Raw genomic sequence first — 19,235 nt, forward strand, 5'->3', positions numbered from 1 at the left:
CTTTCTGTTAGCATGTAGTAAATACACCATCATGCTTTCATGAATATGTGTCTTTTCAGATTCCACAATTATTATTTAGTTGTGGACACTACATCACTTCACTCCCTCTCTTGCTCTTGGTCCTCATCTTTGTAAGTCACCTTGATTTAGCACCTGTGTGTTTTATCAGTTTCTTTATGAAAATATTTAGCTAACTCCATGACAGTAGCTAAAGCAAGGGGCTAAAGCGGCACACAAGTAGACTACAAATGCATGCTGGGTCAGGCACGCCCTGAGCCGGTGAAGAGAGCGCTACTGGAGCGAAATTGGAGCAGCCGAGAAGGCCGACACTCCAGCCTTTGGGAATCTCTCTCTATATATATATATATATATATATTTATATTCCGGACTCTGACATTGCTTGTTCTGATATTTCTTAATTAAAATATTTGGGATTTGTGTGTATTGTTTTGTATTGTTAGGTGCACTGCACTGTTGGAGCTACTGCACCTGCGATAACATCTGCATATTTTAAATATGCGTATGCGACCAATAAAATGTTATTTCATTTGATCTCAGGATGGACACTCTAACCACAAGGCCACTGAGTGGCCAACTGCGACGCGCAGTGAATATATTCAGTAGCCTATATCCCTTGTAGCCCCGGTCTCCCCTAATCTGCATAGGATGCGCCCTTACAGTAAATGCACTGCTACTCACAAAAATGTTTCAGAGATATCAAGTTATGATAACGCATGCATTTCATCAAATGCTCGCAGTCAAAGAAAACAATAATACTGCAAGCCTCTTTGTCTTTTCCTGTGTTTGGTCCAAACTGCGTTCTCACCTGCAGCGAAATGCACCAGTGGAAACAGACCGAGACCACACGTTTTGAGCGAAAGATGTGCGTTGGTTGGTGCGCTCCCAAGTACAGATAGTGTTCACACCAGTCCAAACGAACTGAACTAAGGGGGTAAAAGCAACAGAGTTCGGAAAAACTGCTCCAAACCAATTTGTTGTGAAAGCCCCCTGGGTGTACTTTGATTTGGCCTTTCCACTACAGTACAATTTTATTTAAGAGACCAATAATAAAAAGTATTTTAAAAATTCTAGGTCATGTTCATTTGTCACCAAACAGAAGAAAATAGACTGAAACAGGGAGGGACTACCTGGACTTGTCCAATAAGAAACTAGCATTTTCGTTTTTCATTTTAAAATGATTTTGCTTGCGTGCCCTAATGAACAAGACCCAGGTTTTCTCTTTCTGCACTCCTCCTGGGGTGTAAAGCCCCCGTCCATGTATCCTTCTAAACACAGTGACACACAGTGGGTGACAGACAGATCTTTCTGGGTCATCACAGTCCATATGTCACATGTCAAACCTCCCACCCTCCACTCATCGTCACGGTGACAGAGGCTGGCACATCACCCTGACAGAACACCAGACACACCGAGAACAGAAGGACTACACCCGAAATGACACCTTTTCCCCTATATAGTGCACTACTTTTGAACAGGGCCCATAAAGCACTATATAGGTAATAGGGTACCATTTCAGACACAGCCAGGGTCTCCGTGTGACAGGACAGATCTAGTTAGTGACCAGTCGTTTACAATGAAGGCAGGAGCGATCAATTCTCCTCACTTTGTCAAGCCAGATCAAGTGTCTCAGAGAAAGGATTTAAGAGGGCTTAAACCAACACAGCACAGTAAAGGCATCCATCTTAGGGTTGTCACATTACTCGTAGGTATCACGGTGTAACCGGTGTCACACTGCTTGAGTAACAGTACCGCTTCCTTCCTCAAGAGCCCACACTGATATTCAATGTTTGATCCTCTGGGTGTTTCTCAACATGCATACTACCGTGCTCCACACTCTCATGCGGTCGAGTTCCTTCTCCAAGGGTATTTTCTTGAGTACAATCTTGTGAGGACGAGAGTTTGGAGAATGCATAAAAATGTACATAAAGAAAATGCAACGCTCCTAATTATCAGCTATATGTGAATAGTATTCATCTAGCTAGCCAACTAGTTTCACATGTAAAAAAAGACCCTAAAACAAATGTTGCTATGAAAGGTAAATGGCCAGCGTTAGCTACAAATTCTTTGTGGGTCGCTTGCTAGCTACACATTTTTCATCAGTCTAGGCACAGAGGTTATTCTATGCAGTTCAACAGACCAAAGTTAACACATTATGGTTAGTCAGGCATCATATGAGATGTGAGTGGGCAACTTTTCATTCCAATGTCCGAGCTCTCTCACTTCAACTCAAAACCAGCCGCCATTGACTTCAGGACATTTTGCGTTGTTTTTTTTATGTGGTTGCATCAAATTACGTCAACAATACTGGGAATATTTCAGTTGAAGCTTGCGTCGATGCATACTTTGAAATATGTACAAACGAAGTACACATCTGAGAATTGTCCTCCATGTTCCATTTCGAATACTTTCATTATGACTCTTACTCCGACCGTTCCGTGGTCCAGTTTGCTTGCTCGGAGCATATTAAGAAACACCCCTTGTTTCACAAACACACGTAACTTCCCTATTGACACACCTTAACCAGCTGCACCACCGGAAAGCTAGCAATTCAATGGCTCAGGCAGCGGTATATGAGGTTGAGGAGTTAGTTTACACAATTCATCTTGTTTACGATGAGGGAAAAAAATGTAAAAGCACTCCATTTCACGCCAAACCCACTGGCTCCAGGTCATCTACAAGTCTCTGCTTGGTAAACCACCGCCTTATCTTAGCTCGCTGGTCACCATAGCAGCACCCACCCATAGCACGCGCTCCAGCAGGTATATCTCACTGGTCACCCCCAAAGCCAATTCTTCCTTTGGCTGCCTTACCTTCCAGTTCTCTGTTGCCAATGACTGTAACGAACTGCAAAAATCACTGAAGCTGGAGACTCATATCTCCCTCACTAGCTTTAAGCACCAGCTTAAAGCACCTGTACATAGTCCATCTGTAAATAGCCCATCCAACTACCTCATCCCCATACTGTATTTATTTATTTATCTTGCTCCTTTGCACCCCAGTATCTCTACTGCACATTCATCTTCTGCACATCTACCATTGCAGTGTTAAATTGCTATATTGTAATTACTTCACCACCATGGCCTATTTATTGCCTTACCTCCCTTATCCTACCTCATTTGCACACACTGTATATAGACTTATTCTACTGTATTATTGACTGTGTGTTTGTTTATTCCATGTGTAACTCTGTGTTGTTGTATGTGTCGAACTGCTTTGCTTTATCTTGGCCAGGTCGCAGTTGTAAATGAGAACTTGTTCTCAACTAGCCTACCTGGTTAAATAAAGGTGAAATTAAAAATAAAAATAAATTATTGAGAAAAACAGTCCTATTGTTGAAAACAAACAGCCTTATAATGTCACATTTGTTTACTTTCCAAGCTATAGCGCACAACTTGTGACAACAACACTAATCTCTCTCTGCCTCCCTCTGCCTCGATCTACTCCGTTCACCCAGAGTGACAGAGACAGCAGGGCAGATGGGAGATGTGTCACTCTCTCTGTCTCTCCGGAGACCTAAGTCAGTCCCTTTCCACAACATAGATGACAGATGTCATTGGTTCCTCACAGCCACTCCAGATTACTTAATTGCTGTGTCAATTCTCTCAGTCAGATCCTCTGTCTGCACTGACACTGACAATTACAATGATCAAATCCTTTGAGGCATATTCTTGGGTAGATATCACAGATCTGACAAAAATATGATATGCAAGTGTTATGATATACCCATGTGACATGGGTTTATTATATCAAATAATAAAATGTCCAAGAGAAGGCCATCTCACAGTTGTTCAAAGATCCTATATGGGACAGTGGGCAGTGTCAGAAGATACTGAACAGAGAAGCTACCCAGACAGACTGTTGTTGCAGTAGCAGTGTGTGGGTAAAATCCCTGGGGAAGCCAAGCATGAAGAAAGCAATATTACAACCTATGTGTTGTGATCAATGCGTTGTTTGCTCTATAACCTGTTAGTTCATATGCTGTGCCACTGTGATATATACTGTAGGCCTAAGGCAGAGACAATAAGAAGACAGACTGGCAGAATAAATTCAACCACAACTTGGTTTCGTCACAAAACCAGAGAGCAACATCTGTCCACAAAGCATATTGCATGTCACAAACAGTTTCATGACCTACAGCAGGGTCAATCAAGTTAATGCTTCCTACGTTTTCAGACTACTAAACAACTATTGATTTAGAACCACGGAGAGTTGCCGCAAGTCGCAAAGAAAACAGAGGCTGCCTCCACTACTCCAGCACCATTTCAACTTCAACATCCTTAAATAACCTCTGCTTAGTCTAATACAGTGACAATTAAAAGGTACCAAAAATGTTTTGTCCAATCAACGTAAGCTAAATATGATGTGGCTGTCTATGGTACTGTGTGTGTGTGTGTGTGTGTGTGTGTGTGTGTGTGTGTGTGTGTGTGTGTGTGTGTGTGTGTGTGTGTGTGTGTGTGTGTGTGTGTGTGTGTGTGTGTGTGTGTGTGTGTGTGGGTGGAAGTAGAAAAAACATTTTGACTCACCCTACTTGTAGAGAAACAACAATGCCATCCTCCTCTTTTTCATGTTGCCGAAATGCTACACACTTTTAGTTTTCCTTTCATGGGCAACGATGAGCCAGCTAGTTAACATTACCCTACTACATTTAGCTACAGATTGAACTTCCATCCTCTCAGGCCAGGGGCACAATGTATGAATTCATGGTTGGATCAGAATCGTCTGATCATTGGCCAGTATGGAGAATTAAGTGAAACCACAAGTCCAAATCCCTATCTCCATCCATGTCTAATTTAGGAAAGGGGCAATTTTAGCTAGCTGGCTAGCTAGCCACCGGAGAACAACACAATGAGATGCAACAATTCCATTTCCTTCTGTCAATGAAGTTTGGTTTTATTTTGATGTGATTGGTGTGAAGCCAAATCCAAACTGGCTTCCCTTGACACGTTTTTTTGTTTGCGCCAGAACCATTCACAGTTGAGCTCACTCACTTTAGCTCAACGCTGACTGGTAATGATTTTATTTTTAAAATTATCAAGCGAGGCCAAATGGTCGCTGGCTTCCCTTGCATTCAACGCTATAGGCGGCAACAATGTCATATTCGTTTGTACCAGACAGCATCAGATAGATGGCCTACACATTAGAGAGACAGAGGGGCGCTGTTTTGCTCGCTTGGATGCTTTCTCCAGGGAGATACATTCAGCCTCTCAATTGAAGGAAATTTATGAAAAACAGAGACGAAATATTAATTATTTATGTTTTTTTTTTTATTGGTACATTTTTGGGGGAAGCCTGGCTTCGCTTGCCATCAATGAATACACGCCACTGTTGTGTTGGTGCCAATGCCATTGTGTTTACCCCAATAGCATTAGGCTTAACCTATGTACAGCAGTGTCAGTGTGCCAGCTGCATATCTATCAGTGGTGGAGCAATTGAGAGCAGGTTAATCAGTTGAAATGCAGTTTACTACACTCTTTACTATCAGAGGGTAATATAACCGCAGATATGTTTTCCCCGTAATATTCCATAGTATACTATACTATTACGATTTTATTTGTATATTTGTTTACTGGTGTGGTTTAATGCTTGCTTGGTCAGCATGGTTCTAAAATTGCGCTGGTGAACCATGTGAAATTGTATTGTGATTAACAGAAATACAGTACATTATACAGTGTTTAATAATTCAGTGTGCGTATGTGTGTGTGTGCATGTGTTTGTGTGAGTGAGTGTGTGTGTGAGTGCGTGCTGTGCATAGAAATAGATGGGACAAGCGCAGACATTCCACAGGCCCTTACCTAGCCTACACAGAGATGTGTAAAACAATGTTTCCAAAGCCTTGCTTCAAATCTGGAGTGTCTGCATACCACCTCCAACACCCCCCACCTCAGGAATTGACCTGCCCAGGTATGAGGATATACTGCGTTTTATGTCATGCGACAAAGCACAATGAACCACATAACCTCCACCTCCCAAAAGTAAAAACTCAACCCATCTTGTACTCCAGTCAGGCTTAATCAAAAGGTCAAAATATGTGAAAAGAAGCAAATACTATTTGAACCCCCCACCCATTCCCCCCCAGCCTATCCATCCAAGGGCAGGTAGGTGAGGTGGACATGGCAGAAGACAATCACCACTAAGTCAACTCCATGCCCCCACACCCGCTACTCTGAGCCTCCCTCCCAATCTCCTTTCATCCCTTCCTCCCTCCCTCTGCCTGCTCCTGCTGTTCATGTGAGAACAGAGAAGGGAGAGCTCCCCTCCCTCTTTTGCTCTCTCTGTTTCTCCACATGCACCTCCTGCCGCTCTTATTTTTAGACTGCAGACTCTTAGGGGGCTTGCGCTCCAGCTTAGAGACGCACAATTCTGAATGCATGAATATGTGATGCATCTCTCCCTCTCCCTCTCCCTCTCCCTCTCCCTCTCCCTCTCCCTCGTTTAGATTGTTCCTTTTTGGTTTGTTTTTTCCGGGCATGTGGCCTTGAAGTTCTATGTAGCATCTCAATTGCATCTTAATTGTGTGTGTGTGTTTGTGTATGTCTGTGTGGTTGTGTTTGTGGGTGTGCGTGCATGCGTGCATAACTGCATGTGAGTGCGTCTGTGCATATCCCTGTTTGTGTCTTTCTCCGTCTCTCTCCAGGGTACACAGAGCGATGTGATCTGTATTCAGGGTCTGCCTCAGGGCTGTGTGCCCTGGCATCCATCGCTCAGCCACCACCTAGACCGGTAGGGCACTCCCACTCAAAACACAGGGAACAGACAGCATGGTGACATGTGGCTGGTATTTCATTAAGCCCTGTGTTGGGTAATGTGATGTGTTGTGAAATTGACATTCCGGCTACCCAAAAAGCAGCCAAAGGAAAAAGGTACTTGTGAAGCAAACCAAAGAAAAGCTATTGAAATTCGAAAGGTATTATTTAGTGTAATCCAACAAGGACACCACATTTTCAAAACAGTGCACACACACAAACATGGCAATTGTGGAACCTGATTATGCTATGACATCCAAAGAATGAGGGGGTAGGAAGGAAGAGAGAAACAGCAGCTCCACTTGGAACAGGGGTGGAGAAATCCACGTTGTCAAAATCAGTCAATCAGTCAGAGTTGAGAAAGTTGACACACACACACACATTAGGGGGGAGGGAGAGAGTGAAAGGGCCATTTAAGAGCCGGCGACCTGCCACTGAGCGCTTGTTAATTGTATCCTGAGGAAGATGTGAAGTTGTGAAGTATCTGGGACATTTCTGTCCCTAGTTCCTACATCACAGCCTGGCTGGTGCACGTTTTCACATGCACACGTCTTCCTCCCTACCTCCCTCCTCCTCTCCCCCTAAAAACCTGTCCCAGATGACAAACAGCTTCGAAAACGCAATTTCCGTGGTGTGATTTAATTGTGGGTCGAGTATCTTTGAAATCACATAAAGACTCAGCAAGCAGAGGACAATTAAATAACACACACAAGTAAGCTAGCTGTGCTTTCCACGTTGATCACCTTGTACAAGAAACACACAAGCACACACACAACAACCATGCATACCCCTATTGGTCTATTGATCTGGGCAGCAAGGAATCTATATGACCCAAATCAAATGTATTTGTGCAACTGCACGCATCACTGAGAATTCTCGCCAAAACCAGAGCTGGTTGCAACAGTGTTTCCCTAATGCTAATGTTTTCCTGTTTGCATACCCCAGTAGCCATCGTTCTGGTAGACATCTACCGTATAGAGAAAGACCCCAGGTCCCAGATACCCATAATAGCCAATCAGTCACTTTTCTTACGCAGAACATACGCACTGAAGAAGATGATACGGTACACACCAAAACGTCTGTGTTTTGGATGGCACAGAACATTCCATAAAGGCTGGCAGAGCCATTTAATCCCATTTAATCTCGATGTCAAATAACGTTAATTGCTTAACATACACCACTGGTGCGATAATGCAATATCGTCAATCAATATTTGCTTTCATTGAATTCAGAACTGTGAAGCGGTGTGTACTGTGTATACGTGGTTAATGTACAGTACCAGTCAAAAGTTTGGAGAGAATGCCAAGAGTGTGCAAAGCTGACATCAAGGCAAAGGTGGCTCCTTTGAAGAATCTCAAATATAAAATATATTTAGATTTGTTTAACACTTTTTTGGTTAATACATGATTCCATATGTGTTAATTCATACAGTGGGGCAAAAAAGTATTTAGTCAGCCACCAATTGTGCAAGTTCTCCCACTTAAAAAGATGAGAGAGGCCTGTAATTTTCATCATAGGTACACTTCAACTATGACAGACAAAATGAGAAAAAAAAATCCAGAAAATCACATTGTAGGATTTTTAATGAATTTATTTGCAAATTATGGTGGAAAATAAGTATTTGGTCACCTACAAACAAGCAAGATTTCTGGCTCTCACAGACCTGTAACTTCTTCTTTAAGAGGCTCCTCTGTCCTCCACTCGTTACCTGTATTAATGGCACCTGTTTGAACTTGTTATCAGTATAAAAGACACCTGTCCACAACCTCAAACAGTTACACTCCAAACTCCACTATGGCCAAGACCAAAGAGCTGTCAAAGGACACCAGAAACAAAATTGTAGACCTGCACCAGGCTGGGAAGACTGAATCTGCAATAGGTAAGCAGCTTGGTTTGAAGAAATCAACTGTGGGAGCAATTATTAGGAAATGGATGACATACAAGACCACTGATAATCTCCCTCGATCTGGGGCTCCACGCAAGATCTCACCCTGTGGGGTCAAAATGATCACAAGAACGGTGAGCAAAAATCCCAGAACCACACGGGGGGACCTAGTGAATGACCTGCAGAGAGCTGGGACCAAAGTAACAAAGCCTACCATCAGTAACACACTACGCCGCCAGGGACTCAAATCCTGCAGTGCCAGACGTGTCCCCCTGCTTAAGCCAGTACATGTCCAGGCCCGTCTGAAGTTTGCTAGAGAGCATTTGGATGATCCAGAAGAAGATTGGGAGAATGTCATATGGTCAGATGAAACCAAAATATAACTTTTTGGTAAAAACTCAACTCGTCGTGTTTGGAGGACAAAGAATGCTGAGTTGCATCCAAAGAACACCATACCTACTGTGAAGCATGGGGGTGGAAACATCATGCTTTGGGGCTGTTTTTCTGCAAAGGGACCAGGACGTCTGATCCGTGTAAAGGAAAGACTGAATGGGGCCATGTATCGTGAGATTTTGAGTGAAAACCTCCTTCCATCAGCAAGGGCATTGAAGATGAAACGTGGCTGGGTCTTTCAGCATGACAATGATCCCAAACACACCGCCCGGGCAACGAAGGAGTGGCTTTGTAAGAAGCATTTCAAGGTCCTGGAGTGGCCTAGCCAGTCTCCAGATCTCAAGCCCATAGAAAATCTTTGGAGGGAGTTGAAAGTCTGTGTTGCCCAGCAACAGCCCCAAAACATCACTGCTCTAGAGGAGATCTGCATGGAGGAATGGGCCAAAATACCAGCAACAGTGTGTGAAAACCTTGTGAAGACTTACAGAAAACATTTGACCTCAGTCATTGCCAACAAAGGGTATATAACAAAGTATTGAGATAAACTTTTGTTATTGACCAAATACTTATTTTCCACCATAATTTGCAAATAAATTCATAAAAAATCCTACAATGTGATTTTCTGGATTTTCTTTTCTCATTTTGTCTGTCATAGTTGAAGTATACCTATGATGAAAATTACAGGCCTCTCTCATCTTTTTAAGTGGGAGAACTTGCACAATTGGTGGCTGACTAAATACTTTTTTGCCCCACTGTATGTCTTCACTATTATTCTACAATATAGAAAATAGTAAAAATAATGAAAAACCCTTGAATGAGTAGGTGTGTCCAAACTTTTGACAAGTACTGTATGTCTGCATCCCAAATGTCACCCTGTTCCATATGTGGGCTTTGGGATTCACCCTATGTACAGTATATTTACAATGCTGGATTGTAAAGCCACTAAATGGATTGAAGTAATTTATTGAAGGTTCTTGGTTGATGCTATGAACTGAACATCATGTACTAATTGTTTATTAAGCAGGGAGAAAGAGCGAGAGTAAGAGAGGGTTTTTTAACCTGCCGAGAGAGAGAGAGAGAGAAAGAGAGAGAGAGAGAGAGAAACAGAGAGGTTTTTTTTTAACCTGCCGAGAGAGAGAGAGAAAGAGAGAGAGAGAGAGAGAAAGAGAGAGAGATAGAAAGAGAGAGAGAGAGAGAGAGAAAGAGAGAGAGCGAGAAAGAGAGAGAAAGAGCAAGGGAATGAGAGTGGGGTTAAAAAGTAAAGTAACTTCCACCAAACACACACACACTGACAGAGAAAAAGGAGGAAGGACTGCTGCCCTCATCAGAACAGGAAATGTGCTGCTCATTTAGAAACAGGAAACTCTGCAATCGAAAACACAATTACAGACCAGATTCATCCAATACTATAACAACAATTGTGTGTCCCCATAAACCCATACCACTAGGACTGTGGCTAAACCAAGAGCTTGTAGAACTATTACTGCATGGAGGAGGTGATTGAACATGGGCTTGTTGCCCTCTCTGTTTCTCTCTTGAGGGGCAGGTTGATTTCAGAGTAATGAGATATCAGTGTGCCAGCAGATCACTTTTTACAATGGCTGTATCTTTCTCCAACTCAGTGGACTTGTGGTTAGATTATCCACCTGAGATTGGAAGGTTGGGGGATTGATACACGGATGAGCCATACCAAAGAATAAAAATGGGACTTGATGACTCTCTGCTTGGCACAAATATGTCAGTATTAGAATGTACTGTTAGCTGTAGATAACAAGCATAGCTCTAGGCAAGACAGGTACACATCCTTTGATCAAGGCTTCAGTCTTCGCTATATATATTCTTCACAGCCTTGGCTAAGTATCAAACCTTATCTGTGTCCTGAATGGCACCTTATTCCCTCTTCCCTATATAGTGCACTATCTTCGACCAGAGCCCCATATGGGCCCTGGTCAAAAGTAGTGCACTATATAGGGAAGAGGGGGCATTTGGGACATGGGCCTTGCAACCTTGAGTTTGAAACTCCCCTGAATATTGCTGCTGAATATGGCTCCACTTTGATCTGTGCCCAGATCTGTTTCCAGTCAGCAGAACAGCAGCCTGCCCTCCTTACTTATTCTCGGCTGCTGAATCTTCACTTTACTCATACAGAGATGAATGGAGCCGCTTGGCCAATAGAAAGTTAGTGTTTTTGTATTCACTTTTCACTGTTTACTATTCACTATTCACTGCTGCATTTTCACTTGTCCCTGAAACTAGTTGTATTAGTTGAATATATTACAAATTAAAAGACAAAATAATTTAAAGACATGGAATAAGGTAAGATCATGGTACCAACTTTATGCGGTATACCTGAACACCTACAGTGAACCACTGTACCTAGTACCTACTGCATCTGGGAAATCCAACTGCAACTAAAACCTAGGGTGACAATATAGCATGACTCTATAATCAGCCATGGCGGTTTGTCAACGCAAAAAAAAAAGTGCAAACGACAAAAAAACGTTCTCAGTCAAGTTTGAAAAGTCACGACTTGACCGACTTATAAAAGGGGTTGAGATTCATACACTGGCCAAAATGAAACAGCACGGAGAGAAAAAATCTGATTCCATACTCCACCCTGCAACCCCAAAGCACAACATGAGTCATCTTATCCACATGGGTCCCATCCTGAAGAAGTCTTGTGGAGCTATATCACACAGCTATAGAAGTTACTGTTTTCTAATACAACACAGAAAATTATGAGCTTTTCAATAACTATTCCAACATGCTTTGTTTGTTTGCTTTATTGTCAATATGTCCACCTCACAGATGATGTACAGATGAAGTCGGAAGTTTACATACACCTTAGCCAAATACATTTCAACTCAGTTTTTCACAATTCCTGACATTTAGTCCTAGTAAAAATCCCCTGTCTTAGGTCAATTAAGATCACCACTTTATTTTAAGAAGGTGAAATGGCAGAATAATAGTAGAGAGAATGATTTATTTCAGCTTTTATTTCTTTCATCACATTCCCAGTGGGTCAGAAGTTAACATACACTCAATTAGTATTTGGTAGCTTTGCCTTTAAACTGTTTAACTTGGGTCAAACGTTTCGGGTAGCCTTCCACAAGCTTCCCACAATAAGTTGGGTGAATTTTGGCCCATACCTCCTGACAGAGCTGGTGTAACTGAGTCAGGTTTGTAGGCCTCTTTGCTCGCACACACTTTTTCAGTTCTGCCCACAAATGTTCTATGGGATTGAGGTCAGGGCTTTGTGATGGCCACTCCAATACCTTGACTTTGTTGTCCTTAAGCCATTTTGCCACAACTTTGGAAGTATGCTTGGGTCATTGTCCATTTGGAAGACCCATTTGCGACCAAGCTTTAACTTCCTGACTGATGTCTTGAGATGTTGCTTCAATATATCCACATAATTTCCCTCCTCATGATGACATCTACTTTGTGAAGTGCACCAGTCCCTCCTGCAGCAAAGTACCCCCACAACATGATGCTGCCACCCCGTGCTTCACGGTTGGGATGGTGTCCTTCAGCTTGCAAGCGTCCCCCTTTTTCCTCCAAACATAATGATGGTCATTATGGCCAAACAGTTCTATTTTTGTTTCATCAGACCAGAGGACATTTCTCCAAAAAGTACGATCTTTGTCCCCATGTGCAGTTGCAAACCGTAGTCTGGATTTTTTATGGCGGTTTTGGAGCAGTGGCTTCTTCCTTGCTGAGCAGCCTTTCAGGTTATGTCGATATAGGACTCATTTTACTGTGGATATAGATACTTTTGTACCTGTTTCCTCCAGCATCTTCACAAGGTCATTTGCTGTTGTTCTGGGATTTTCGCACAAAAGTACGTTCAGCTCTAGAAGACAGAATGCATCTCCTTCCTGAGCAGTATGACGGCTGCGTGGGTCCATGGTGTTTATACTTGCGTACTATTGTTTGTACAAATGAACGTGGTACCTTCAGGCATTTAGAAATTGCTCCCAAGGATAAACCAGACTTGTGGAGGTCTACAATTTGTTTTCTGAGGTCTTGGCTGATTTCTTTTGATTTTCCCATGATGTCAAGAAAAGAGGCACTGAGTTTGAAGGTAGGCCTTGAAATACATCCACAGGTACACCTCCAACTGACTCAAATTATGTTAATTAGCCTATCAAAATCTTCTAAAGCCATGACATCATTTTCTGGAATTTTCCAAGCTGTTTAAAGGCACAGTCAACTTAGTAAACTTCCGACCCACTGGAATTGTGATACAGTGAATTATAAGTGAAATAATCTGTCTGTAAACAATTGTTGGAAAAATGACTTGTGTCATGCACAAAGTAGATGTCCTAACCGACTTGCCAAAACTATAGTTGTTAGTAGGAAATTTGTGGAGTGGTTGAAAAACAAGTTTTAATGACTCCAACCTAAGTGTATGTAAACTTCTGACTTCAACTGTATGTAGTGTTACATAGAGGAGGAAAGTTCAATAGAAACACAAACTAGTAACAGTCTAGAAATAATACTCCATGACCACCAGCAGAATGAAAGCCACCCGGGGGTGGCAGATGGCCTAGAGGATAGAGAGGCAGACCAGTAGCTGTATGGTTGTTGGTTCAAATCCCAGGGCCAGACATGAAAAAAAGTATCCTGTCTGTGCCTAACTGGACTGGCAACTGGGGGGCTGCTGGTTAAATTGCAGGTATCTACACGGCAGGAGATGATACCTGCAAGGTACTTAACCCCAGAACTGACTGGAACTGGACAATAAAGTATATATTCTATTCCTGTCAATTTACTGTAGCTTGGCAGTCAGATCTGTTTCTACTTTAGCCAACCCATCATTGCTAAGCAAAATGCCTACCAAGCATCGTTTACTACTTTAAGATCATCATAAACCTTTTGAATTTTGCACATTTCAGGAGTGAAACATTGTAAGACACACTACATGGCCAAAAGTATGCGGACACCTGCTCATCGAACATCTCATTCCAAAATCATGGCCATCAATATGGAGTTGGTCCCCCCTTTGCTGCTATAACAGCCTCCACTCTTCTGGGAAGGATTTCCACTAGATGTTGGAACATTACTGCGGGGACTTGCTTCCATTCAGCCACAATAGCATTAGTGAGGTCGTGCACTGATGTTGGGCGATTAGGCCTGGCTCGCAGGCAGTGTTTGAATTCATCCCAAGGTGTGGGGTTGATGGGGTTGAGGTTAGGGCTATGTGCAGGCCAGTCAAGTTCTTCCACACCGATCTTGACAAACCATTGGCATCCGCCAAATGAGTCCAATGGCAGCGAGCTTTACACCACTCCAACCGACGCTTGGCATTGCGCATGGTGATCTTAAACGAACAGCTCTTAGACGAACAGTTCTTGTGCTGCCGATGCTTCCAGAGGCAGTTTGGAACTCAGTACTGAGTGTTGCAACCAAGGACAGACGATGTTCACACGCTACGCGCTTCAGCGCTTGGCGGTTCCGTTCTGTGAGCTTGTGTGGCCTACCACTTCACGGCTGAGCCGTTGTTGCTCCTAGACGTTTTCACTTCACAATAACGGCACTTACAGTTGACCGGGGCAGATATAGCAGGGCACAAATTTGACCAACTGACTTGTTGGAAAGGTTGCATCATATGACAGTGCCACGTTGAAAGTCACTGAGCTCTTCATAAGCCCATTCTACTGCCAATGTTTATCTATGGAGATTTAATGGCTGTGTGCTCTATTTTATACACCTGTCAGCAACTAGTGTGGCTGAAATAGTCAAATACACTAATTTGAAGGGGTGCCCACATACTTTTGGCCATGTAGTGTATGTTTAGTAAACGTGTGCAGTATGGTATGTGTACTGTATGTTATGTGTCAGAGTAGATACACCCATACAACATGTGGCGTGCTATCTATAGTCATAAGATTTGCAAAATTGACAAGTTCATCAGAGTCTATTGGGAACTGTCGCATATAAAAATCATCACCAGGAAGACATTGCCTCAAAGCCTGGTCACAGATCTGTTTGTGCTGTCTTCTCAACTCACCAGAGTTGGCAAGGCAGCAGAAACAGATCTGGGACCAGGCTTATTCCCTCCTCCCTCAGAGAGAACAAGAGAACGAAGAAACGTATACTCACTGAAAGCTGCTACTGCCAGGATCAGCGTCACAAAGATGGAAACCCAGGAGACCCACAATGCTTTCTTGCGGTAGCTTTGAGCTTCGTGGGGCTTTAGCCTCATGCTGCTCTCCAGTAAGCCTGTCAAAAACAACACGGTATTAAGCAGGGGTGAGATTCCAGGATGCTTTTAGCACTCATATCATAATCTTTTGTCCATTGCCTACAATAGGTTTAAGATTATCTACATGCTACGAAGCTTCCTGGTTTCTGTAACAAAGAAAAATGAAGCAATACACGAATTTGGGGGATCCTTGTATTGTAGACTACTGAAAACCCAGAGGTGTGAGGACTGGCACAGGTGTGATAATAGTGTAGGGTTACACAGTCCATTGCCTACAATAGGTTTAAGATTATCTACATGCTATGAAGCTTCCTGGTTTCTGTAACAAAGAAAAATGAAGCAATACACAAATTTTGGGGATCCTTGTATTGTAAACTACTGAAAACCCAGAGGTGTGAGGACTGGCACAGGTGTGATAATAGTGTAGGGTTACACAGTAAACTACTGTCTCACAATAGTGATAATGATGAGGCACTGTGGGCCATCAATAAATTATCTTCTAGACATGAAATCATGTTGGTCACTAGCTGAGTCCTACCGACTGCGACCTCAAAAGCCTGGGATGTATTCACTACGTATTGCAACAAGAAACCATTTTACAGTTTAAAAATCAATTGGAAGCAAACAGAATAAACGAAATAAACAGGGAGGGACCTACCTGAATTTGTCCAATAGAAACCCTCTTTTTCGTTGCAAAACTTTTTCAGTTTGGAATAAACGGTTTCTGTTGCGAAATGTTTTGAAACAGACTAACCATTTTGCAACAGAATCAGCGTAATAAATACATGCATAGTCCTCTAAAATGTGTTTTGAATAAGGTGAATTGCATATAGGAGCTAGAGGGTGTGGACATTCTTCTATTTTAGAGTCGGCTGATCAGAGTGCCAGCATGTAGGCTATACTATAATGGTCATTGAAGAGGGTGTGGACATTCTTCTATTTTAGAGTCGGCTGATCAGAGTGCCAGCATGTAGGCTATACTATAATGGTCATTGATACAATTATCTCAGAGATGTATTCCTTAGATGTGTAGGATCGGTGATAGAGTTAGTGCCCTGATATTATCACGCAGTTTGTGTGTCAGTGTAAAACGTAATAAATGTGTTATGGCTGCTTTACTGTACCCCCTTCAAGTAAAGTCTAATCCATAATTGTTTCAGGTCTCCAGTCTGCTTAAAGAGACTACTTATAATGTATAATCAAAATTCTAGACACGTGCTGGGAGTAGCCCATAAGCGTTCAGAGTAACTCAAATGCATTGCTGTGACAGTTTAGTTTGTTGAGATACTTCTGCTAAAAGAAAAAATACGAAACGTACATAGAATGTTGGTTTACTTTGTACTATCGACAGACTATTATATTGTGTTAGTGGACTGCAATAATGTCTGGTGCACAAAGCATTCATCAAAAAACCTTCCTTGAAAAGTATTAATAATATTGCGATATTATCCAATGAAGGCGCACATATATCACAATTCAGACGCACTCTAGGCTAAAGTAGCCTAGTCTACGTTTAAATAGCAGGCGTATTCTATTTTTGCTTGATTTCTCATAGTTATCGACCTACCTTGCCCCTCCACGCTATCGCTAATCTTCATCTCCTGGTCCATCTTGAATTTAGGTTCCCCCTGACTTGCTCTTTTGGGTGGCTGTTGATCTGTCGGGTCGCACTGGCCGTTCACAGTCGACGGATCAACAATAGTTGGATCCGGGATGGTGCTCACCGGGTCTGAGGCTGTAGAGTCCGTCATTGCTCTAAATTGCGGTTCCAATTAGGCAACTCCAAAAGTCTCACACCAAAGCGTGAAGTTCCGTCCTCAAGCGTTGAGTTGCGGCCGGCGGAGTGGGCTTCTGTAGATCTGAGCGCAATACCGAGCGCATCAATACCGTGCCCCCATGCCAGTCGTGAATTCGAAGTCGAGTGCGAAGACAGCAGCAAGAGGACTCTAATTACGAATCTAGTTTATTTAACGAGACCTCTGGGTTGTGTGGAATCCGTACCCATGTCCATGTCAAGTCTGCTTATCAGTGAACACTGGAGACTGTAGACATGTTTGCCACGCTACAACAGTTCCCGGTTCGACTCTGCCGCGCGTTATGAACAACATCTGTCCCAGGTTGTTCTCGAGACAGCATCGAATTTTACTGGGCCTGTAACTATTTTACCAATGCCATGGACAAACATATTTTTCTATTTCTAAATATGTATTTATTTAGTGGCCTACATCAGTCCATGGAGTGTTCCTGCACATTAACTAATTAGATCCATGGCCATCTTGTAGGTTGGCCCCTGGGCGCTCCACAGGGCCCGTGGAGCACCTTAACAGACTTTGCAGGGCCCCCAAAGATGGCTAAAATGAACTTGATGTAAACTTGTTATGGTATTGAAACAATTCTGTAATATTCAAAAATGCACTCTACTCTGGACCTATGATCATGTTGGCCTAATAGACAAACATATTATGTATATTATTATGCCTGGACAGTATGGGGCATTGGACTGTAAATCACTCTCAGGTAAACAGCTTCTTGCTAACATAAATATCCTACTTGTATGTCACGTTCCTGACCTTATTTCCTTTGTTTAGTCTTTGTTTAGTTGGTCAGGACGTGAGCTGGGTGGGCATTCTATGTTTTGTGTTTCTATGTTGGGTTTGTTGTTTGGCCTAATATGGTTCTCAATCAGAGGCAGGTGTTTGTCATTGTCTCTGATTGGGAACCATATTAAGGTAGCCTGTTTTCACTGTTTGTATGTGGGTGATTGTTCCTGTTCCAGTGTACCAGTGTTTAGTGTTCACGTTACGGGACTGTATCGTCTTCGTTCCTTTTTGTCGGTTTGTTGTTTTGTTCTGTGTTTAAGTATTTCCCATTAAATATGGATGATGTTCACGCTGCATCTTGGTCCTCCTCTCTTTCACCCGAAGACAATCGTTACATTGTAAAGTGATTTTTCACATTCCAAGTGACTAGAGGAATGCCATTCAATAATAGTGCACTAAAGTGGCAATGGATAAAGTAGCCCATAGAATAGCTCAGACCACTGTCCTTAAACTATTGGCCTATATCTAGCTATCTACTTTTCCCAATATAATAGACTATAACGCTATGGCTTGAATGCTGGAATGCTGTCATTTTGCTCAAAGATCAAGACTAACAACTGCAAGCTTGAATCTCTTTGATTGCCGACCTATATACGGTGCATTCGGAAAGTATTCAGACCCCTTCACTTTTTCTGCATTTTGTTACATTGCAGCCTTATTCTAAAATTGATTAAATTGGTTTTTTTCCAGCCTCATCAATCTACACACAATACCCCATAATGATAAAGCAAAAACTGAAATATCACATTTACATAAGTATTCAGACCCTTTACTCAGTACTTTGTTGAAGCAACTTAGGCAGCGATTACAGCCCTTGAGTCTTCTTGGGTATGATGCTACAAGCTTGGCACACCTGTATTTGGGGACTTTCTCCCATTCTTCTCTGCAGATCCTCTCAAGCTCTGTTATGTTGGATGGGGAGCATCACTGCACAGCTATTTTCAGGTCTCTCCAGAGATGTTTGATCAGGTTTAAGTCCAGGCTCTGGCTGGGCCGCTCAAGAACATTCAGAGACTAGTCCCGAAGCCACTCCTGCGTTGTCTTGGCTGTGTGCTTAGGGTCGTTATCGTGTTGGAAGGTGAACCTTCACCCTAGTCTGAGCGCTCTGTAGCAGGTTTTCATCAAGGATCTCTCTGTACTTTGCTCTGTTCATCTTTCCCTCGATCCTGACCAGGTTCCCAGTCCCTGCTGCTGAAAAACATCCACACAATAGGATGCTAACAAAACCATGCTTCACCTTAGGGATGGTGCCAGGTTTCCTCCAGACGTGACGCTTGGCATTCAGGCCAAGCAGGTGGACCACAGGTGGACTCCAATCAAGTTGTAGAAACATCTCAAGGATGATAAATGGAAACAGCATAGCAAAGAGTCTGAATTCATATGTA

The 19,235-nt window shown here is 42.7% G+C and overlaps 1 protein-coding gene across 3 annotated transcripts in view; it reads right to left on the bottom strand.

Moving 5' to 3' along the window:
• LOC139566290 (transmembrane protein 163a) overlaps positions 1–19,235 on the bottom strand; it is a 64,919-nt gene that overhangs the window by 32,989 nt on the left and 12,695 nt on the right. The window contains exons 1-2 of one of the 3 annotated variants that reach the window (XM_071387369.1): positions 16,818–17,359; positions 15,148–15,267 (exon numbers count right to left, since the gene is read on the bottom strand). In XM_071387369.1, coding sequence (XP_071243470.1) covers positions 15,148–15,267; positions 16,818–17,001 — 304 coding nt within the window. In that variant the 5' untranslated portion in view covers positions 17,002–17,359. Of the gene's footprint in view, positions 1–15,147; positions 15,268–15,908; positions 16,021–16,817; positions 17,360–19,235 lie in introns of those variants that run through there. The other 2 variants (XM_071387371.1, XM_071387370.1) reach the window with 2 other exon arrangements.

This window comes from Salvelinus alpinus, chromosome 38 (genome assembly GCF_045679555.1).
Source record: "Salvelinus alpinus chromosome 38, SLU_Salpinus.1, whole genome shotgun sequence".
NCBI lineage: Eukaryota > Metazoa > Chordata > Actinopteri > Salmoniformes > Salmonidae > Salvelinus > Salvelinus alpinus.